The sequence below is a fragment of the Pleurodeles waltl genome, chromosome 3_1 (assembly GCF_031143425.1).
Source record: "Pleurodeles waltl isolate 20211129_DDA chromosome 3_1, aPleWal1.hap1.20221129, whole genome shotgun sequence".
NCBI classification, from domain to species: Eukaryota; Metazoa; Chordata; class Amphibia; order Caudata; family Salamandridae; genus Pleurodeles; species Pleurodeles waltl.
In genome coordinates, this window is record NC_090440.1 from 1697282439 (window position 1) to 1697307740 (window position 25302).

General features: G+C 40.5%; 1 protein-coding gene across 11 annotated transcripts in view; it reads left to right on the plus strand.

Moving 5' to 3' along the window:
• HDAC4 (histone deacetylase 4) overlaps window positions 1–25302 on the plus strand; it is a 1159747-nt gene that overhangs the window by 799556 nt on the left and 334889 nt on the right. For all 11 annotated transcript variants that reach the window (XM_069225509.1, XM_069225507.1, XM_069225510.1 and 8 more), the window contains one exon: window positions 23420–23665. In XM_069225509.1, coding sequence (XP_069081610.1) covers window positions 23420–23665 — 246 coding nt within the window. The remainder of the gene's footprint in view (window positions 1–23419; window positions 23666–25302) is intronic.

The following is a 25302-nucleotide window of genomic DNA, read 5'->3' on the forward strand; positions in this document are numbered from 1 at the left end:
CTCTCCTCACACCAGCCCTCCTCCAATGCTTTCTCCAACACATTCTTTTGATTCCCAAAAAGACATTGTAGATCCATGGGACCTTTATGATCCTGGTCCCATCCCACATAATGACCCAGACACCTACCCCTCTAAACCATCTCCACCTGAAGATACTACAGTATACAATCAGGTTATAGCCAGGGCTGCAGCTTACCATGGGATAACAATGCACACAGAACCATTAGAGGAAGATTTTTTATTTAACACCTTATCCTCAACACATTCTAGGTACCAATGCCTCCCAATGTTACCAGGCATGGTAAAGCACGGAGATAAATTTTTTAATGAGCCTGTGAAAGCAAGAATAATCACACCTAGAATAGAGAAGAAACATAAGCCGGCACCCTCTGACCCTGATTACATCACCCATCAGGTGTCTCCTGATTCAGTGGTGGTTAGCGCTTCACGAAAGAGGGCAAATAGCCAGTCTTCAGGAGATGCACCCCCTCCTGATAGAGGAGGAAATTTTACGCTGCAGGGAATAGAGTTGCGCCCGAAGCAGCAAATCAATGGAGGATAGTTAACTCCCAGGCACTACTAGCCCGTTATGATAGAGCTCATTGGGATGAGATGCAGGATATCATACAGCATCTCCCAAAAGAACACCAAAAGAGGTCACAACAGGTAGAGGAAGGGCAAGCCATCAGTAACAACCAGATAAGGTCTGCCCTTGATGCGGCTGATACAGCTGCAAGGAGCGTGAACACAGCAATTACCATTAGAAGACATGCATGGCTGCGCTCCTCTGGTTTTAAACCAGAAATCCAACAGGCTGTGTTAAACATGCCTTTTGACAAGAAACACCTCTTTGGTCCAGAGGTGGGTACTACAATAGAAAAATTGCGAAAAGACTCCGATACAGCAAAGGCAATGGGTGCTCTGTATACTACACCATATAGGGGGTCATTTCGTAAGCCTCAGTTTTGAGGAGGTTTTAGACCACAATCTTACAAGGCATCAACTTCACAAGCAAAACCAACATATCAAACCCAGTACGAGCAAGGGGGGTTTAGAGGAACATACAGAGGACAATATCCTAGAAATATAGGTAAATTCCAAACCTCTAAACAACCAACAACACAGCCAAAACAGTGACTTCCTTCACTCCCTTCCACTCCACACATCTCCTGTGGAGGGAAGACTACAGCAGTTCCACGCACATTGGAAAAATATCACCACAGACAACTGGGTGTTATCAATTATCCATAATGGCTATTGCCTAGAATTGATAAATACTCCTCCAACTATTCCACCAAAATATCACAAATTAACCCTAGAACATACAGTTCTGTTACAACAAGAGGTTCAATCTCTACTACTCAAACAAGCAATAGAATTAGTTCCACAGTCTCAACTAGGAACAGGAGTTTACTCACTATACTTTCTAATTCCCCCAAAAGATGGCACCCTCAGGCCAATATTGGACCTCAGGCCCCTCAATTTTTACATCCTATCGAGACATTTTCACATGGTAACTCTGCAAGATGTTATCCCACTGCTACAAAAACAAGATTTTATGACAGACCTAGACCTCAAAGATGCGTATTTCCACATACCCATCCACCCAGCTCACAGAAAATATCTCAGGTTTGTCATACAAGGAAAACACTACCAGTTCAAAGTGTTACCTTTCGGCATCACAGCAGCTCCAAGGGTGTTCACAAAGTGCTTAGCAGTAGTAGAAGCTTACCTAAGAAGACAACACATGCATGTCTTTCCATATCTAGACGATTGGCCAATAAAATCAAGCAATCGTACACAATGCCAACATCATACACGTGATATGATAGAAACTCTGCACATGCTAGGATTTTCAATAAACTACCAAAAGTCACACCTTCAACCAGCACAAGTACAACCGTATTTAGATGCTATCCTAAATACTCAACTAGCTCTAGCGTATCTTAATACACAAAGGATAAAAGCTTTTCAAAATCTAATTCCATTTATACAACCAAATCGACAATATACGGTAAGATTTGTCATGAAAATCTTAGGAATGATGGTATCTTGCCTAGCAATAGTCCCACATGCAAGACTAAACATGAGGCCCTTACAACAGTGCCTTGCACAACAATGGTCACAGGCACACGGTCAACTTCAAGATCTAGTGTTGATAGACCGCCAAACACATTTGTCCCTTCAATGGCGGAATCGCAGCAATTTAATAAAGGGGCGGTTGTTTCAAGACCCTGTGCCTCAGACCATAATCACAACAAATGCATCAATGATTGGTTGGGGAACTCCCCTAAACAATCACAATATTCAAGGGCAATGGGATGTCAAAGAGAAACAGCGACACGTAAACCATTAGAGTTATTAGCTGTGTTCCTTGCCCTGAAAGCATTTCAACCTCTTCTCAAACAGAAGAATGTTCTTATATAGACCGACAACATGACAACCATGTATTATCTCAACAAACAGGGAGGGACACATTCATCTCAACTGTCCATTCTAGCCCAAACAATTTGGAAATGGGCAGTTCACAATCAAATTCACCTATTAGCACAGTACATTCCAGGGATAGACAATCAGTTGGCAGATGTCCTCAGCAAAACTGACCAACAACACAAAATGGGAGATTCACCCTGAAGTACTTCAAAAGTACTTTCAAAAGTGGGAAATACCAAACATAGATTTATTCGCAACAAGCGAAAATACAAAATGCCAAAACTTCGCATCCAGACACCCACATCCCCTATCCAACGGCAATGATCTATGGATCAGTTGGTCAGGGATATTTGCTTACGCTTTCCCCCTCTCCCACTCCTTCCATTTCCATTGCGTCAAACTTCACTCAGCATGATACTCATAGCACCAACATGGGCATATCAACCATGGTGCACAACACTACTAGATCTGTCTGTGGTACCTCACTCCAAACTCCCACGCAGACCAGATTTGCTAACACAAAACTAAGGTCAAATCAGACATCCAGACCCCAGTGCTCTCAATCTAGCGATTTGGCTCCCGAAGTCATAGAATTTGGATATTTAAAACTGCCATCATAATGTAAGTCATTAAACAAGCACGAAAACCCACTACTAGACAGTGCTACGCAAACAAGTGGAAACGAATACAGGCTTCCGGGGAGGAGGCAGGGTGCATGTGAATCAGCAGCACAGCATGCCACGAACAGATGTACACTGGGTAAGTGACATTTTCCATCATGAGCTTTCGCTCTTCATTATGGAGGCTCTTCATTATGGCCGCAGTGGGCTCCATTAGCCCCAGTAATTTCCACATCACATCTTCTCAATCACAAAGAAGTCCTGGACACTCGTGGATGCATTTGAAGTCCAATTTGATACTACAGACAGTAAACTCCCAACGCGTTTCGGCCGTAGCCTAGATCATGGAATGGGGCACCGAACATTCTCTTCATTTTTTTCATTACCACCGACTTAGAAAAAAAGTGATTATAAAAAACGGACACACCATTTACTCTCCCAGTGCAATGATTACAAAGACAGTCGCCATCTTAGAATGTAAAACAAATACTAGTGCAATGCCTGAAATCCCTGCATGATTCAGTTTAAATATTAAATATTGAGTGTTGTAACCAATTGTGACATTAATATATTGTCTCTTAACTATAAATAATTTACAGAATTCATATCTTAAACATGTTGACAATATCACTATATAATGTTGAGTTGTTCACATAATAATGTGGCCAAATTATATATTCCATTCATCAAAGGGCTATCAGTTCAAAGAAATGCACACAATTTTCTCCATTTTAGATTCCCCACAACATTAAACCAAGTGGAAATATAAAAGCAAAAGGCAGGCATAACAATTATTAACATGATGCATTAAAAATGACAATGATCGCCATCTTAGAATGTTATATACATAAAATGTTTAACATACATGTATCATCCAAATTGAATATCGTACCATTCATTGTTATGTCTAATCCCACCATAGTTGTAAATGTGCATCATTAATATCCCTGGAGAGATTAATACTATTATGTCTAGCCCAAGTGGGCATAATTCATGTAGATATCTATCTTATTGTACTGCACCTCCAGTTACATCATCAAATACCTAAGTGTATTGTCACAAGTCCTAATTCGTATGTGCAACATTAATTAATCCAAGGAGGACATGAAAATATTCAATCAAGCCCTAGTGGGCATAATTTATATGACCATATATCTATTGTCCAATCAAATCCAGATACCTCCTCAGATGATACAAATGGATGGTCTCAATACATCACATCAAATCTGCAGTGCCCATATGTGTTTAAATGCCAATCACCCTGTGACATCCAAGAAATATAAAATGTAAAATAGATACATTAAAATCATTTTAGTAACTTTTCCATAAAGGGAACAAGAGAAAATTGTCCATTGTAACCTTTATACAAGATGTACACTTAGTTGTTCGCTCAAATTCAGACCCACCGGGTATAGTGTATTAAAATCCAAAATGTACCGGGTTTTTAAAGTTCTCAATTTATGTTCTCTATAGCCCCCCCCCCGATATCAGGAGCAATTGAATCAAGAATCAGGAACTGTATCAATCTATTATGATGAAAGTGTGCTTCCCCAAAGTTCCTAGCTACTAGATACTGATAATTATTATTACCTATCACTCTCTTGTGTTCCAAAATCCATTTTTTTGCTTCATGGATTGTACTGCCTGTATGACTTATGCCCGTTTTTTGGTTTTATATTTCCACTTGGTTTAACGTTGTGGGGAAACTAAAGAGGAGAAAATGGTGTGCATTTCTTTGAACTGATAGACCTTTGATGAATGGAATATATAATTTGGCCACATTAGAGTATGTGAACAATTCAACATTATATAGTGATATTGTCAACATGTTTAAGATATGAATTCTGTAAATTATTTATTGTTAAGAGACAATATATTAATGTCGCAATGGGTTACACCACTCAATATTTAATATTTAAACTGAACGATGCAGGGATATCAGGCATTGCACTAGTATTTGTTTTACATTCTAAGATGGCGTCTTTGTAATCATTGCACAGGGATAGTAAATGGTCTGTCCATTTTTTGTTTTCACTTTTTTCTAAGTCAGTGGCAATGATAAAAATGAGGGAGAATGTTTGGTGCCCCATACCGTGATCAAGGCTACGGCCGAAACACATTGGGTGTTTACCATCTGCAGTACTAAATTTGACTTCAAATGCATCCACGAGTGTCAGGGACTTCTTTGTGACTGAGAAGGTGTGACATAGGAAATATATATTTATTTATATATATATATATATATATATATATATATATATATATATATATATATATATATATACACACACACTAACACACACACACACAATAACACACACACACACTAACACACACACACATATACGCTCCTTGCCTCACCCACCTGCGGGAAAACAATCTAACAAAGGAGTCGATGCCCATGCACACTATCACCAAGAGGAGGAGCCACTCAATCTAGTCACCCGAAAAGATTCTTCGGAAAAAAACAACTTGTAACTCGGCAAGCCCAACACTAGATGGCACACTTATGCAAAGCATGTGAATCTACAGCACTACATGCTACGAACAGATGTCTGCTGGGTAAGTAATATTTTCTTTTTGTTGTAAGTATGTGCCACAACAATAAAATTAAGAAATATGAATAAAACATGCTTTAGCTTAGATGGTGTGTCTTCCTCTTAAAAAATAGAGATTCAAAAATTAACCATTGTGTACAATTTTAGTGGAACAGGGAATGCGCTTTCTAGCTTAGAAAAGGTATTGAGTCTGCTACTGTTTATTGGCTTTGTATTACTATAACCTGAAAACAAACTTGAAAATATGACTACAAAAATGAAGATAAAGAACAGAAAGAAAAAAGTGGTTAATGTGTTGGCCCAGTGACCCTGGGAATGAATTGCACTTCTTAGGTGAATGGACACTGACAGTCAGTGAAAAAGCACCAATTTCATGAAGTGGACTGACCTATTGTCCCATGCTGTATGTTGTGGTGGGCGGAAACAACATGTGAATGACACTTGAACAGATCAGTGGATGAAGAGTTCTGACCCCAAGCCACTGTATGTGTGTGTATTTGTTAATTCATTTATTTATTTATTTCTCTGAGGCTGGTGAGATAGACTAGAGCTAAAAATGACTCCACAACAATGTGCTTTCGAGCATATCACTTACAAAGCCTGTGCCCAATTCTGAAGTTGAGGCTATTACTGCTTAGTCAGTTGGCATAAAGGGCTCAAAGAAGGGAGTCTAAATGACAAATAGGAATCCCAATATGGTCACAAAGCTGCTCAATGCACTTTATTGTTGAATTGAAGGTGGAAATGACATGCTAATGGGGGAGATTGTAATGTTGGACTGACTGTTGATGAGCAGAGTTAAGGATTAGTTGTTTTGAAAACAGTCTTCAAACACGTGGAAATGGCACAGGGCCAAACAACAGCCAGTTCTTACTTATTTTGTCTAAATAAAAACTAGAGAAATGGAGGAAAACAACCAGCAATTAAAATTAAAATGATATTTGATACCAGAAGGGGTGATGAATATGAAGTGGCTGATTACTTTATTACAGAGCATCTTAAATCTGCTTTCTGTGAGCTTTCGACTTGGATCTAGCCAGAGAACTCCCATGGGCAACGCCATCTTTCCTTATGGATCAACCTCAAATCTACAAGACTGCCATTTTAAAACATTTTTCAATTTGTACCTTGAAGCTATTTTGTGCCAGTCTAAAACTCAGCAGTATCTATTTGCAAAGCTTGTTATTTCATGCAAAGCTGTGGAAGGTGCACAGCTATTTGTGGAAGTTTTTGGCAGCTTCCAGAGTCTGGGGCTTCTGCTATTTCTCCAGGATCTCATTGCATTGAATGTGATTTGTAGCAATACAATGCATGTCTGATTTTTTTTCTGTGAAGATGCTTCCCACTTACTTTCTAAAATTTCAGCCATGCTACCAAGTTGGTTGGTCTGGAAATGAAACACCTTGTCTTTTACAGCTGATGATCTGACTGGTAAACTTGACGGTCTGTAGTCCGTTACTGACATCTAGAGCAAAAATAACTTCACAGTAGTAGCAGTGGTATATATCAGCCTCACAACTGACTTTAATATGGCTAAGTGTTAGGCTATTCTATGGTATAAAGGAGAACAATGATAGTATACCAGGTGCTAAACCAGACAGCTCTTTGCTACCAGAGTGCTCGTAGAGGGATGGAAAGAGACCATCACTCATAACATGAACAGAGTTTGTTGTGAGCACACCTAATAGTAAATGTTGATAAGGTGTTAATTAGTGGTAAGAGATCAAATAGATATGGGATAATCAAAAAGAAAACATTTTTTTTTAATTATTTATGCAAGTTTAAGTATACACATATTAAAACTTCACAGCTGAAGTTGTCAGGACAATTGACATTGATGTAGTGAAACAGTCTGTATGATAGGTACCTCAACATATTGGAACTAACAGACTGGGTGAACCTTGTGGAAGTTATTCAAACCAACAATTCAACAGTTTCTACAGTCGCCAGTACAACAGTTACTGTCGCTGACAGATTTTCATTACAGAGAATTTTTTTAAGAGTCCAAAAAAGAGAGAAAGATTTTCTTAGTAAGGAATATGCATGAGGAGAAACATGTAAAAGTGATTTGTCAGATCAACAGAGAGTATTCCAATCTGATGACAAATCCCCAATCGAGTTAACTTGTGTTATACCAGACAATACAGAAGGGCAACTGTACAGCCCTTTGAGTAGTAGTCATAAAGGAAGGTCAGCAAGAATAGTGCAGAGATGATGGTATATAAGACATATAGTCATAGATGTGAAACCAGGATGAGATAAAGTTGAGTAGACAGCAAACGTTAATGTGTAGAACACAAATGAAAGGAAAAGGGAATTCATGCAAAACAAAATACATTGTCCAAAACACTACCTAGTAATGTACAAAGAGATAGTAAATGGTCCAGGTCTTCCAAATTGGGTATCCCTCTTTAGGAAAAATATTGAATATGAGTAAAAAAGTTGATTAAAAAAAAAAAGAGAGAGATCTTGGAGGCATATAGTCAATAAGGGCTAATAATGGTTGATATTCACAATGAACAATGAGTAGGCATACACTTTGGAATTAAATGAGTAAATATACTGTTAAATCAAATGGGTATTGTGATTTAAAGAAATGACCTCAAATTAAGTCAAAACAGAGAATCGGGAAATGGTAAGCAAAGCATTGGTTAGGTAAAGACAAGAATATAATATCAGGCTAAGATGAAAAAAACAATAGTGCGAACTTTGAAAAAGGTTGTTCATGTAGTTTGAAAGGTATTTGTCCATGTGGTGCAGTAAAGTTGTGATAGCCTGTACGTTGAATAGAAGAAGAAAGCAGGAAAGAAGTGTAATGTTGGTAAAATGGAACACCAAACTGTAATTTAATCAATGGGGTAAAAGATATCTCTCTAGATTATATTTAAATCTTAATCACTAAAGCGCTATCATGTCTCTAGGAACCTGCATAATAAAACAAAAAGACTACAGTCAAAAAAATGGATGTGGCTCATGTAAAAGATATGTGGTAAAGGACGGCTTTAAAAGATAAAGTATCCCAAAAACACCAAGACTTTCAGTCACAGAAATCCAGAAATGTGCATATTTAGAACTAAAAATCCAAAATTAGTTGAAGTAGACTGTATGGGCAGTTAAAGTGCTAAAATATCACTAGCTTCCAGACGCACAGGAGCTTAAGGCAGTATGCCTCCAGCTCTCACCTCATTTAATTTATCAAATCAGATTTAATTGGAGAAGTCAACTGTTGTCCCACCAGTTTGGTATTGCAGCATAGTGACATAAAATTCACCAGTCCACATCCATGTAAAATCCTAAAACGAAGTGCAAACGGTAAGTGAGGAACTGACTTAATTTTTAGAAATGATGGTGTGCATAGAAGCATGAATGCTCAAAAAGTAGCATGTATTTTTAAGAATGCTCATAGCAGCTTTGTTTGTAGCTACGGGGAAGGAGACTTATTGGTGGAAGTTGTAAATAGATCACACGTACCCATACTTAAGAGTAGAATGTGTTAATAGCCCAGTGAATGATTAAAGATAGGTTTTTTTATTTCAAAGAATCAGATGCTAAGTATGGGCAAGAATACATAATGTCCTGAAGATGACAGTTATGAAGTCTAAGGCCGGGAAACATCAGCAATATACAGAAGCGAATATGAGATGAATATAAAAGTAAAAATAGAGAAATGGTAGTGAAGGGAAATGGTAAGGAAGAAAGAAGAGTTAGGATGCCATACTAAAACATCGGTGATGCTATGATCAAAAAGAAAATAATTGAAGAAAAGAAGTGTTCCATTAGACCCAAGAGGCAATTATTGGGTAAGTAATCACATAGATGGGAAGGTCCCTGACAGAATAATATGCATAATACCAGTCACAATCTGAAAATCATTTTTATGGAAAGGAAAGGGGAAAAAAGACATCCCTATTCAGAAAGAATTGTATGATTTTTCAACAGTGTTATTATAGAGCAGTTTAACATCTGTAGTAATTGTATGAATCTCATAAGTCCCTTACCCAGCAAAATTATTACAATGGCAATTTGTTTATCTAAAATGGACATGATAGTTTAAGAAGATAAATAGAAAAACAGTTCCTGGTTTGTAAAAAAAAAAAAAGACCAACAATATTGTAATGAATGGCCAGACATTACTATTCGTATGGATAGGCAAACAGAAATACATTATAAAGTCAATAGAGAATACATTAATGAACTATGAGGCAATGTGAGGAATACTGTGTTGTTTGGAGATGTACATGTAACCTTCATAAGGAAAACGGTATAAAATGGCATACCATATACATACCCATATTCATACCACTTGTTGCCCAAGTACATTTTACAATTTAACACAACATTTATCGTTCAAAGCGCAAGTGTTTTGGTGACTATTTTGCTTAAGACAACCAAAAGTTTTCATTTAGTCCCTTGTCAATAATCTCAGTCTAATAATCCACCTCTCCTCGTTGTTACCCAAGTCTAGGGCTTCGCACCATGCATATAACACAATTTAATCATGTCCAGAGCATGGAATTTGATGGCGAAGCAGCTTGGAAGACATGCATATTTCTTCAATGGATATGTTTTGCCTCAGTTCCTTATGCCTATAATGTGTCCCTGAATAAGTTCTTTAAGCACAGAATGGTGCTGCCAACATGTATTTTTGAGCAATAACAAATGATGACATAGGTAACAAACTTGGCGTTCCAATTAATAAACTTTTCTCTCGTGTATCTGTCTTACAATTATGCTGGAAATCAACAATTTTATGAACAGCACTGGAACAAACATTGCATCTTCCGTGTTTGTAGTAACCATGGGCCAGATGTAGCAAAACTCGATTTTGCGACTCAGTGCGAGTCGCAATTTCCGAGTCGCAAAACCATATGCAGAATGGTGTCTCAGACACCTTCTGCGAGTCGCTATGGGGTCGCAAAGACCCACTTCATTAATATTAATGAGGTGGGTCGCATTTTGCGACCCCATAGCGAGTCCCTGCACTCACAGGGATGGTGGCCTGCTGAAGTCAGCAGACCTACATGTCTGGGACTGCTTTTTAAATAAAGCAGTTTTTTTTTCATTTTGCAGCCCGTTTTCCTTAAAGGAAAACGACTTGCAAAATGAAAAAAAATACCGAAACCATTTGGTTTCGGTTTTTCAGAGTAGGCAGTGGTCCATTGGACCACTGCCTGCTCTGAAAAACCCTTTTTGGCAACATTCACAAAGGGGAAGGGGTCCCCTGGGGACCCCTTCCCTTTTGCGAATGGGTTACCACCAGTGTGACACTGGTGGTAACTGCGAATTGCTTTGCGACTGCATTCGCGGTCACAAAGCAATTTAGCATAGCGATGCGAGTCGCAAATAGGAAGGGAACACCCCTTCCTATTTGCGAATCGCATTCACAATTTGCGAGTCGTTACCGACTCGCAAATTGTGAATGAGCATCGTAAATGGCATTTTGCATGGCGCAAACTGCGATTTTCGCAGTTTGTACCATGCAAAATGTTTGATACATCTGGCCCCATATGTTTTGGGGAGTGAAGCCATGTGCACCCTGTGAGGTATCTCATGGGTCGGCAAAAACTGTGACAGCACATGCCCCATGTGGTTTCTGTCCGTGCTGTAGATAACTGTAGGTTTGTTAGAGATCACTTGTCAAGCGTATTGTCGGCTGTTTGAATGTTTCAGTAATTGCATAAGACCTTGTAGATGTTGCTACTGGATAAGTTATAAGAGATCACAGAAACTGGACATAATTTGTTATTCTTATTTTTTCATTGTTTAGATACATTGGTACCTATGTACCTTGGCTATCATGGTTTTAACTTTCCAGTACATAATTACCGCAATCCATGTCTGCGAAATGTGCCACCATCAGTGACAGTTGGAAAATAGTGTCATCACTACAGTTATGTCTCAGTCTTGTAATTTCTTCAAAAGGGATTGAAGGCAGTTCTAATTTGGGATATGCGCTTGTGGTAGGTAGGATGGCAGTGAAGGCAGTAGATTTTTTATTTTTTTTATTTTATATAGCCTAGATGGTATAGCTGATCCTGTATATATGGGGTACCATGTAGCTATTCTGTAAAAGTCTGCCTCTCATTTGGTGAAATTAAAAGTGTAGCCATTGTTATTAGGATATATGAAAAGATCATGGAAGGTGTTTAAATCTCCTGTCCGAATCATAAATATACCATATATGTATCTGTCCCATTAAAGTTGTTCACAGTATGGGGGCGACACAGCTTCCACAAATAAAATTCTTAATAATGACCCATATACAAGTTTACCTATGCTTATGAAGAATTGGCACCCATGGTTACATCCTGAATTTGACAAAACTATTTTTGATTATGTACAAAAATATTGCTCTCCAGAATCTGATCTGTGTTGAGTACCATTTTGGTATGTTCAAAGAATAAAACCTTTCTCTTTGAGAAAAGTTTTTTCATGGCATCTAAGCCACCAGTTTTGGTCATGTCAATCATGTAATGTCTTGAGTCAAACTCACATATGTGATTTTGTTAAGTAAAGCTCTAGTACCTATGATGGGGTATTGATCACAAATGGTTGGAAAAAATGATCAGTATATTCAGAAATGTTTTCAGTAGAATATCCTATTCCAGAGATGACAACTAGGCTATGTAGTCTAAGGAGGAAGTATGAGCAAGAAAAGGTGAATAAAGTTTGATTCAAGTATCTGTACACCAGAGGAGACAGAAGTCCCTCCACTGTTGTATTCTCAACATGACACTTTTAGTAAAAGGTTTTATGATTATTATGTATCACTGCATATGACAGTATATCATAAAGCTGTTGATCTCATCAATGTAGTCAACTGTGTTCATGATGACTGTCGTCTCCATTGTCTGCCTTTTTGATTACAATGTTGTAATCTTCATTATTGGCACTAGAACGGTATGTTCCCTTGGAAGTAAACTGTCAACTGTGTAGTGAAATGTTTCATAGTACTGCGGTTGAAGTGAGTATGGATTGGTATTCTGTTTTGCCATAAATATATTTACACAATTTAAGTTTACAAACATACTTGAAAAGATCCACATGTACTTGTGCGTAGTCACATTTATTAGTGGGACAAGCGCTTCAAACCCTTGCTTAACAAGTCATTATCATCAAGCATCAGGACGTGACGTTTACAATGTTAATAGCAGATTTAATTGACATACTGTTGGTTGCTTGCACATATTGTGTTGGTGATGTACCATAATCATGGGCAATTATTTTGGTATTTCGGCCTCTGATATGATTACTGCACCTCTCTTTTTGGCGTCTGGCCTCAGCAGGTCAGTTTGTTCCTGACCCGGAATCTGTCAAGTGCATCTAACACAAAGAAAGAGGCTAGTAGCCTTTGCACAGGTGTGCCTTCTTCAGGGGTCTTATCCATTTCTTTAACCACCATATGCTACAGCCAACATATATTTTTGAGCAATGGCATATTATGACATAGGTAGAAAGTTTGGTTTTAGTTAAAATTTCTTGTATTTTGTAACTTTTCTCACAATTATACTGAAAATCAATCGTGTTAGCAAACGCCTAAGGACAGTATGTATGTGTGAACACATTTGTATAAATAATACTAGAAAATCTTTTGGATTATCCTATATCTATTGCACCTATTTCTGCTAATTAATATTGCGCCAACATTTACTCTTGGGTGTGCTCTGAGAAACCCTCTTCATCACCAGCAAGGATGCTGAACCTCAACAGGAAACCGGACATGTTACTTCTGATTGTCTTTTTTTTCTCTTTCTCTCTCTCTTTTCACCCCTTCCTTTGGTATGCATCTCATCTCCTTTTCTACTTATTTCATTGTCTCCTTTACTGTATTTCCCTCATTTACTATACATCCTGTCTCCTCCTAGACTATACATTCCAGCTCCGCCTTGACTATAATATCATCCACTCCTTTACTACACATACCAGCTCCTACTTTACTTACATATCATCTGCTCTTTTACTATAATATATACTCCTTTACTACACATCCCATCTTCTCCGTTACTCTACAATCCATCTCCTCCTACCATACATCCCATGCCCTCCTTCACTATACATGTCATCTACTCCTTTACTGTGGTAAACGTCCTTAACAATGCGTCCTTAGGGACGCAGATGTTTCCCACACAAGTGTAACCACGCTTGCCTGAACAACGCACGGCTTTTTCTATGCCTTAACCATGCATGTCCTGAACTACTCATATGCATGCTTAAGATACAGAAAAGGCCAATGGTTTTTCGGGCGGAGGATGGGGTGAGGTAAGTGGGGCTGAGGCAGTGGAAACATCCTTAACAACGCATCTTTAAGGACGTGGACATTTCCCACTCAAGTGTAACCACGCTTGCATGAACAACGCATGGCTTTTTCTGTGCTTTAACTGCATGTGCTGAACTATGCATATGTGTGATTAAGGCAAAGGGATGCGGAGGACAGGGTGAGGTAAGTGGGGCTGAGTCAAGGGAAACGTCCTTAACAACGTGTCCTCAAGGACGCAGATCTTTCCCACGCAAGCATAACAATGCTTGCCTGAACAGCACATGGCTTTTTCTGTGCCTTAACCACGCATGTGTGTGATTAAAGTACAGAAAAGGCCATGCGTTTTTTGGGAGAGAATGCAGAGGACGGGGTGAGGTAAGTGGGGATGGGGCCGTGTGGGGGGGTTGGATTAAGGGATTGGGGTTGGTGGTGGGTCAGGGGAGGGCTTTTTTTTTTTTTAAGTGGCGGAGGAGGGAAGGTTTATTTTTATTATTATTAAGGAATTAGGGTGGAGGGGGTCAAGATATATATATTTTTTGGGGGGGCAGGGTGATGGGGGGCTTAGCAATTTTTGTTTTTTAGAGTGAGGTTGTTTATTTTTAGAGGGGTGGGAGAAGGTTTAAGGAAGGGCGGTAGGAGGGAGGAGGCAGGATCGGGAGAGGACGGAGTGAGGTAAGTGGAGTCGTGGCAGGGTTGATGGGTAGTTTTTAGCAGTGGGGTGAAGTTTAGGCTTAGGGTGGATGGGGTGTTTCTGGGTTCTTTAGTTTTTAGGGGCAGAGGGGTTGGGGTATTTTTTTTAGGGCTCAAGGTGGGTGGGGGAGTGGGGATTAACTTAGTTATAAGGGGCGTGGTGGAGGGGTCTAGTTTTTTTTTTTTTTTTTTAGGGGGGCTCAACTTGGGTGTGGGGGCCATGGTAGTTTACTTTTTAGGGACGGGGTGGGGGGGTTAGAATGGTATTTTGTTTATTATTATTATTATTATTTTTTTTTAGGGCTCAGGGCGGGTGGGCTGTTGGTAGTTTATGTATTGTGGTGGGGTAGTTTAGGGCCTGTGGGTGGGTGGGTTGCATGACAGAACCACGCATGCCGTTTTGCATGCGTTTTCACACATGCCTTTACTAGGCATGCTTTTACAATGAAATTTGTTGTAAAGGCATGCGTAGAAACGATGCGGTTGTGGTTCTGACTGCATTGGTAAGGCATGCGTTGTTCCCTCATGCGTGGTTCCATCATACAACTCTTTACTACACATCCCATCTTCTCCTTTTTCAGACATTTTATCCTTTCCTTTGGTTTACATCCCATTCCTCCTTTACCATACAGCTCACCTCCTCCTTTACTGTAAATCCAACTCTTCCTTTACTTTACATCCTATCTCCTCCTTTACATCCCGTCTCCTCCTTTAGTAAACATCCCTTCTCCTTTGCTATATGCTTCATCTCGTTTAGTATATTTATCTCCCTATTTACGACAAAGTCCATCTTCTGCTTTGGTGTGCATCCTCATGCTTTCAGTTAGCTGATATGTAGTGTCAAACAACTGAGCGTGAAGGATGATGTATGGGAGATAGACCCTCGGATGAAGGGACTTGTTCTATCAATTATGTAAAATTGGTAAGTTGAGGCCTTGAAAGGGTCGGGATTCATGAGCTCCCCTCCCCTATGTAGATCCATGCCAAAACACCAGGATGAGAAATAGATAAAATAGTGAGTATATCTCACTGTTTTATGTAATCCTGATTAACGTGGACAACGTTGTCAATACCCAGCTTCTTACCCTAGACCACTGGGGTCTTACATTATTTTGTGAAATATGTATGGACCTTCAGCCCATGCATAGTCGACCTATTGGCCACATCTACTGTTTAAAATAAAAAAAATAAAAAGAAATTGTGCATAGACTGAGGGAAACCGGGGTAAAGCGCAGCTTGAAAGACATTTCTGTTGCTCCTGCAGCAAGTCAATTTGGATGTGTTAGTGCCATTTCACTGATGCCCTAATTAAGTTGTAAAACGAGAGTATATTAGCTTTTTAAGTTAATTTAGAAGCATGACCTAATAAGTGGAAGTAAACAAGGTTAGGCACCATTATACACAAAGGTGTTGTCTGTGTAACTTTGCAAGTAACCTATTAGGTCTCTAAGTACCATACATGTGAGTGATTTTGTGTGTGTTTTTAATTACTTTTAACTTTACAGGTTTAGCACACAGTAGTCAACACATTCCAGCTAAATACACCATGACCCAGAACTCATAACATATTTTGAATCACAAAACATAGTGGCAGTATATCATGTTTGCGGGGACCTCGGACCACTATACATAGAGCTATGGTGCGGTGGCAGTCAGTCAAGAATCTACTGTTTAATAGAGTAATGTTAGTACATTGGCAGTAAAGAATATACATTCACCCGCCCTTACTCACAAGGCATTCACAACTTCCACAAGACTGACTGCAGTAGGAATTTGTCATACAGCATCCATGTTTAGGCAACAAGTCCACACAAAGCGTTTCATGCATCCGATAGTCTGTCCAGATAAGTCCACAGAGGAGTTCAACTGTCTCTAGGCCTGTTTGTGGGTAGGTTGCAGTATTGCAAAGCAGTCAGCTGATTTATTACAATACACTGCGTCTTTGCGTCACGCTTTAACCTTGGGCAGAGGCTGGTCATCCACACCATGACAACTCTGCATTTGGGAAGAGGGTTGGGTTGCTAAGAGCATAATACTGTTTGCAGTGAGGCCCTGCCCACCTGTTCGTGCTCTATGGCAATGTGTGGTATAAAGGGGTCAGGAGCCCTCCAGTATGCTGTGTCACAAGATGAGACCTTTGATAATCTGGGGCCAGCAAAGCCCTCCCTTCTCTAAGGGTCTCTTTCCTGGGATTGTTTACCTACCCAAATGAATTTAGTTAGCATGGACTTGAGGGAAGCAAAAATAGCCCTGAATATTTTTAGGAACAAGTAAAGAAACTTAGGCAACACTACCATCTTCTTCATTAAAATACAGTCCACCATTGACAACAGTAATCTGCCCGATCTGTCCACCTAGAATTTTAGGCTGCCCATTACTGGGGCTTAGTTATCACAAACCAGTTCATCGACCTCTCGCCAGACTTTGATATCCAGATATTTCATAGGGGTGGGGCACCACCTCGGGATACTACATGACTAGTCTGCCAGTGTGTGGGTTGAATAACTTTGTATCTCAGTTTACAGTAAGCCCAGTGAAATCCCAAAATTTGACAATTTCCCTTATCAACAGAGGCAAGTTGTCACTAGGATTTTCGAAAAAATAACTTGCAGGCCAAGGGCTCTATAGCCAGCACAAATAAAAATGGGGATGAGGGGACACACCTCCCTCGTACACCTGCCGATACAAAACTGTATCAAGTGTGTTGTTCACATCTACCTTCCCCTTGGTGTCTGAGTATAGCAGCTGTACTAGCTAGCCAATAAACTCACCCAAGCCCATCCGCTCTAGGACTGTTTGAAGAAAGGTACATTCCAGAAAGTTAAGGAAATTCCAAGAAAGCCACATCGACCTCTGGGTGTATTTGCTGAATCATTTCAAAATTCTCAAAATGTGGGATGTGGCCCTCCCCTGAATAAACCCCAACTGCTCTAGGAGAACTAGTCCATTCATATAAGGGGTCAATCTGGTGACAATAAGTTTAAAAGGCGTTTTGTTGTCCATGTTAAGCAGGGATACAGAATGATAGGACTGGCACTTTGTGTTGTCTTTGCCTGGTTTTGGAGCACAATTATTATTGCTTTCTGGGCACATGGACATAATTCACACGATTCAAGCATTACATTATAAACATTTCACAGATGAAGAGCAAGGATGTCTTTGTAGTTGTTATAAGGCTCAGCAGACAGATCATCTGACTCTGGAACTGTCCCACCCAGGAAAACTCTCAAGCTAATTTCCCTCCCTGGCCGGCAAGGCTCATTATCCAGGTATACAAGTATATCAGCAGGAGTCACATCCACCTTTGAAGTTTAAAGGGCAGCCTAATATATAGCAAAGGCATCCAGAATTTCACCCCAGGATGTAACTTTTTCCCTCCTGGATGTACGCAGCAGTAACCGCCGGTGGCCGATGATCCACCGACCTGTGCAACTGCGCCAGAGTCTTACGAAACCCTTTGCCCTTCCCATATCTGCGTGCTAAGGGAATTCTTGGTCAGAAATGTCACCTTCCACTCAGCCCAATCTTTATACTTGATAGAAGCTTCTTTATCTTGCTCATTCCTCCAAGGTGGGAAAGATCTAAAAGTTGATTTTCAAGTGCTGCCATTTCAACCACCCACCATTGAATGTGTTGCCTAATATCTTTCAGCACCACAGCGTTTTTAGCTATTGCCATCCCCTGTATACACACCTTAAAGGTCTCCCAAATTGTTAGGTACAGAGGACAGAGCCAAAATTATTTTCAACAAACTGAGTGATCAGATTTCATTGCTCCTCAATAAATAGTCATGCAACGCCAGGGATGGGAACCTCTAGTTCACACATAGTAAAGTTACAGCAATGTCCAGGCTCAGTACCACTGGTGAAAGGTCCGAGAATGTACACAGCAAGTATTCCACATTCTATACCCAATGTCCAGATTTGCACAAATAAACCAGTAGTCTAATTTAGACTGCCAATCGTGGCCCAAAGAAATAATGAGAATATCTTCTCTGAGCCCTTTTTAAACCTCCGTGCATCCAAAAAAGCTATGATCCTCTAACAGCTGAATGAGCGATTGCACCACTCCTGCATGATTAACTGGATCTGGGCCAGTCCTATCAAGTAATGGGTCCAGAGCCTTCCCTACACATCACCCAGAAGTATCCATACAGTCTGATCTGTACATCCACATCAGCTAAAAATGGGTTTACTCCATGTTAAGGGCTTGTGCATTCACTAGTACACAATGTTGTTCACTTTATAAGGCTAGCACCACAAGCATTCTGCTATTGTGATCCGAAAACATAAAAGTCAATGAGAAGTGCACTGTCTTCCTTATCAGTATCGCAACTCCCCTTGCATAAGCTGGATGAAGAAAAATAGCAATATGAGTCCCACTGTCTACCAAAGGAGACAGGTCTCACAGGATCAGGATGTGTCCCCCTGGAGGAGGACAACATCAATTCTGAGCCTATCCAAATGGCTCAAAACTAAGTGCCCTTTCTAAGGATTATTAAGCTCCCTGACATTCCAGGCCCACACACTTGATTTTATGTGACTCCACTCCCCTCATAAGTTATACATTTCAGTAGATTAGTCATGTAATATGCAAGATAACATTTGATGTTGATGACCATATTGCATGTGACTGCACAACATCAGTAACATAACCCTGCCCAACTCTTCCCCCAACCCCACTCACTCACATTGCTCTTGCCAACTAGCAGTGAAGACATCCATAATATTCACCCCAGTTGTACCACAACAAGCATTGGCATAGCCAATTGGTTTCAACTTTGGGACCGTTTGGTTTTGCCAGTGCCTTTGGCGATGCTCTTCAGCATTGGCAAGATACTGTATATCACGGGCAGAAGAAAAAAATATTGTGTACGTTTGCTAAGCATGTATCTCATTAAATAACATAAGCCCACTCTGCTTCCACTGAAAGGAACAAGCTAGGGTGACACTGGTCTTTGAGCAATGGAACATGATGATACCAACACTGTGCATGATTCACAGTAGAAAGGCAAGCTTTGTGTGCATCCTAGAAACAAACTTTTGAAACTGGAGCTCTGAAAATAATTTGCTAAACTTAATGTGATTCTAGTGAAACATTTCTTCTCCTCTGGAAGGAGTAGCAGAATGAAAGCAATGTGGGTGAAGGCACATATGTTTAATACAAAACAAAACCAGTTCTGGCTGCCTCTGCTGTTTTGGAACACAACTCACTATTGGCTATGTTTTAACTCACCATGTGCTTTGAGGTATTTAAACATGATTTCCTTGGCATGATTGCGACCTCTACTACATAGACAGGAGTGACAAACCAGGATGAGTGGAAACTAAAAGAGGATTGAATTTCAAGCCCAGCATGTCCATCTCAGAGCCCTCAAAGCTATGGCGGAAACTTTGCCAGCACAAACATGATGTGGAACATAAAAACAAAAAAAAAGGAGCCCCGTTTTCTGTGTATCCAGATGGTTTGAAATGTACACTTGTATGCAGATCGTTAAATCTAAATAATGGCAGAGCCGAGTCCCAAGGAGCGCACTCGGATATCAGACCATTGCTTTGGAGTGGGGAGATAGTTTGTGACTTGGCTCTGCCCAGTGTGTGTGGGACTGAGGCGTGTAAGTAGGTGGCGCTCAGAGCTTGGAACTACTCCTGGGTTAAAAAAAAATTCAACTAGCTCTCCACTCTATAGATTTAAATAAAAAAATAAACTACATTCCAAACGCGCACACATACAACTTCGTTAATAAAAAACAATAGATTTTTTTTTTTAATTGGAAGCACACGCTTACTTTACAACGTAAAGGGCAAGAAACACACAAAAACAGGCAACAGTAAACACTAGCAGGAAACAAAGACAAAAATAGTCTCACAAAATGAACACATAAACACCACAATGTAAAGATACCAGTACTTGGGTGATGCTGCGTAAGAAGAAGCAAAACACTAAAAGGAGTGACAAAGCAGAAGGATTCACCACTAGCAACTAAGCATTTTTCAAGGACAATCGAAGGGCCGAATAAAAAGGCAATGGGCAGGCTGTAAGCCCACAAAGTGTCTACAATATGTCTTCAAAAGATAGCGCAAGCATTGCCTAGACTCAACCTAAAAAGTGGAAAGCACAGAGGCATGTGCCACCTCCATTCACCTGCAGGAATGCGCAATGATGAGGAAATATTGAGAGTAATCCCTTCCATATTTGCAACACTGTTTAACCCTCAATTGTGCAAATACATGTTTATGAGCAAAAATGGAGTCAATAATTGTGACTGGATGGTAAGAACTCTACACACCATACAATCTTCCCAGGAACCGTGTCCCCTCCCTTGACTCAAATAATACACAAACCTGAAAAATCACTCCATTTGACTTAATGGTGCTTAAGAATTACATAGTGCATTGTCAGGTTTTGTAAAAAAAACTGTGTGTGGCCCTCAGACCCCACTCAAAGTCTGGGTAGATAAAGCATGCAATAGATCAGGCCTGCTTAATGTAGCATTCTCCTGACCCCTACAAAACAGCTTCTGGCATCCTGAACCTCAGCTGTAAATCAAGATATTATGAGGTCATAGGCTCCGGTACTCCACAGTGTCACTCTCCGTTGCCAGTTGGGACACTTAGGTCCCTGTCCCTGAAATTGAGAAGTGAGCAATTATTTGGTGTACCAGGGCCCCTGGTGGCAGTCTCTGGACCTAGTCCCTATGCACTTGCACCACCACAAAGCAGGCTGAAAAATTATCTGTAAACAGCTTAGTTATCAATCCCTCTCCAAAAGACTCTCACGTCAGGGGGTGGGGGTGGGGGAAGAATGAGACATGGATGTAGCAGTAAAGCAGTAAATGCTTGCCTGGTCAAATATTTGTTATATTTATGTAAACACAAAGTGAAATATGGCATATACAAACAATACACACAGTCCCCAGAGGTTAGGTCTCTAATGTTCAACAGGCAGGTCCCAGAGTCCCAGTTCTCTCTCACTAGTGGTAGTGGCTATTCCCAGTTCTCTATAGGCAGCATTCTGGTTAGGTCCCACTAGTAGTCCAAGTCTTAGGAGTCCTACTTCGACTCTGATAAAAAGTCAAAAGTATTCCAGTGCCTGAAGCACTATGTAGAAGAATAAGTTCCCACATGGTCTTCTGGCCCTGCAATTCTTCTTATCTGCTTTGGCAAGAATGGGATGGCCTGAGTCTCCACTGGAAGCAGCAGCAGTTGCTCTTGGTCATTACCACTCGGGGCTGTGGCTGAACATCCATCCTTCTCGCTGAGACAGTAAATTCCTCCTATCCTTCCCATGGGGGCGGGGTGTGAGGTGAAACTATGTTCCTCCAGTTCCGAGCCTCAGTCAGGGCTCGAACCTGCATGGGTCTCCACAGTGTCCTCTCCTCTAGATGACAGCTTGAACCAGGTGACAGTCCTCTACTTTCCCACTCGGCATAACTGGGTAACCAACCGTGCGTCATACACAGACAACGGCCCGATAGGCACAGTAATAATCTTCACTGTGGCCCCACCTAATATACAGGGTTGCAGAGTCTATTCCCTGTGGCGTTACCCAGGGCTCTTCCGTCCGTTTAATGTTGTTTAATGCTATTTATATATGGGTCCTTTTGCAGAAATTGTAAGGGCCAGTGGCTTTGACATAGTCTTCTATGCCGACTACACACTATTCATAATTTCTATTGCTGATAATGCTAATGGAACCAGATGTAAGTTTTTGGACTATTTGACCAACATGGCCACTTGGATGTGGAACAACTATTTCAAGTTAAATGGGGGAGAAGACTAAGATCATCTTCTTTGCCAAAGCCTATTCCATCTAGTCTAATAATGGATGACCCACCAGTGTTCACAAATCTCTTGTAAACTTTGGCTACATGCCTGGATTAAGAAGTTAGACTATGAGGCAGGTGGCATGCCCGCCTTGGCTGCAATGTGTCACAGGGATTCTTCCTTGGGTTGCATTATGGGGCGGATTGGGGGTGAGGGGGTGGTCGATGTGAGTACGTGAAGGTTAACTGTACTGTTTTTCACTATGATACTGTTCCTAAATCCTTTTGGCATATGGCTCGGATTTTGTGAAACTCAAAATTTGTTACAAAAAAGCATATAAACTGCCCCATGTGGATAGGAGAATCTCGCTGTAGTGTCTTTAATGTGTGACAGACATGATCTGTGAATAAATCATCTATGGGTTTGATACTTGCCATTAACCAGGATGCCGAGGACTAGTCCGAAAGGTGTGGCAGGTGCCATACTGGTAGATTGTAAGAAAACGCAGTTTGGGTGGCAGTTTTATGAAGTACTCAGTCTATATTTGTGAATCTTAACAGTCTGTTTTATCAGTTTCCTTTTACATGAAAATGTATTACCACTTGCTTGGTTAAAAAGAAATAGTAGAGACACTGCAGCACAGCAGAAATCACAGTTTAAAATGCTGTTTTGAGGGAATTTCGAATGTATGTGTGTGATACAATAATATAACTTGGCACTTCAGGATTACTTTAAGTTGATGCCAGAATCACTGCAGGCTGGAAGTTGTGGTTATATAATTATACCATATCATGGCAAATTTGATGGACTGCTCCTGCAGTTTGAAAACTTCTGTGATAGTCTGTATGAATCATACAGAAGGTTGTCGGTGCCTTAGGTCTTTGTGAGGATAATGGAATTCAAGTACGTTTTATAGGCAGTCAAGGACTTGGATATTATTTCCTAGAAGATGGTGAGGGATGGGATGGACGTATGGTATCTGAACTCTTATCTTATTGTAACTAGGGCACTCAGATGATGTCTTTTGTGGTCATCCGCGTTGATAAGTCAAACACCTATTTTGCTGTATATATCTTTGTTTCTGGTTCTCTACAGATGATTCCAAAGCCTGCTGAACCATCTAGGCAACATGAGAGCCATCCTGAGGAGACTGAAGAGGAGTTGCGTGAGCACCAGGGACTTCTAGAAGAGCCATTTGCTGAACGCCTGGCGGCTCAGAAGGAAGCACAGCTCCTAGCCAGTCTGGTGCAGGTAAAGCAGGAGCCCCTGGAAAGTGAGGACGATGACTCGGAGTTGGAATCTGGAAGGAGGCCGACTGAGCAGGAACTTCTCTTCCGGCAGGTACATCTCCTTTCTAATTTGGTTAGGTTCGGCAGCTGCAGCTCCTTTTCCTTAATTAAGGTACATGTTCGCTCCCTTCTGTAAGTTACTGATTGTTGTGTTTTCGCTAGGCAATCACAGCTTTGTTCCCTTCAATGAGTTACAGTCCATTCCATAATTTAATTTGTAAAAGAATCAGTGCCGGAGTCGAAAGTTCATTTTAGAAACCTGCAGTCTGTGCTATTACATGTCAAGCCTGTGTAATCTGGAATCCACCTCATGCGCTTTAGTAGAGTACCAACCTCCCCTGCCCCTTTATCTCACTCTTGCAGGTTCCTACTTTCTCACATTTTGATGGTTTTCAGTCTTTATCTTTCTCCTTCTTCATCCTTTGCTTTTCCCTCTCTTGCTCTCAGGAAATGTCCGATAAGGAAAAATAAGTGCTGGTTCCCAAAAAACTGTGCCAGTGGGTGCCACCGGCTCAAATTAAGCTGTGCTCCCTTGCCTTTAATGAATGGGTGAAGCTGTTCCTTACTCCGCAAAAGCTTTAAAGATACAGGTCCATTACCCTTTCGAAAGGTCAAAAAACACTGTCCCCCTCCTGCCAACTGTCCTTACTTCCCCATTGGATTCTGTTGCTGCCCAGAATGAGTTATTGTCTTGTATCCCTTTTGTAAGGTACAGCTTCTCTCCATTTCACCCACAACCAGGGCTGGTACATATATTTTCCCTTTATACAATTACAGTTTCTCTCTCTTCAGTCCGGTACATCTCTTTCCTTTCCAGCCAGGCAAATTTCCCACTCATTTTGTCAGGGGCTGCTCCTTCCCCTCCACCCAGATTTAATTCTTAGTGAAGAATGAGGCTATGCCCATAAGCTATCATATTTGTACATATGTATCCCCTTCCGATTCGGTCAGATACGTTAATGTTACCTGGTAGGCAGGTGGAAAGCAGGCTAGCATAAATACATACCCAGAAAGCAGCCTGTGAAAAGCAGACAATTGAAAAGCAGTTGTGCATTGATAAAGAAGCAGATATTATGTTACAAGGCACTTTTCCAAGATTCCCACTAACTTCCACCGAGAAGTTCATTAGACATTGAACGAAAGAAGCAGCCACCAGTGAGCATTATTAAGGTGAAGTATTATACATGCAAAAGAACGTGGAGCTTAGTTAGGTGCCTGCAACTGATTGACTCGAGTACCCCCTGGCCAATTCTGGAATGGGCTAGTTTGGCAAGTCACTTTATGCAGGCAGGGATGAGGTGAAATAACTCAGAGGATGGCAGTCTTTGTGATGGAAAGTAGCCAGGGGTGGTGCCGGAACAGTTTTCAGAATGAAGGTGTTGCCATCAATGTTCCATCAATGAACTTAAAGGAATTGTGAAAAATCCAAGCATCACACAAAGAACAAGAGCAGCAAATGAGGCATGTCCTTTCAGCAAAAGAATGATAAGTGTGTGTATTATGTAGCTGGTGTTTCATTTTGGACTACACTGTCACAAAGGTATAACTAAAGTATTGTATGGTAACATACTGTCATTTACAGACATCGCATTTTCCATTGAAATAACTACTAAATTTGCACATATATTCAGTCTTACCGATAAAACTATATGTAGAACTATATGTAGAACACAAATGATAATGTGTGGA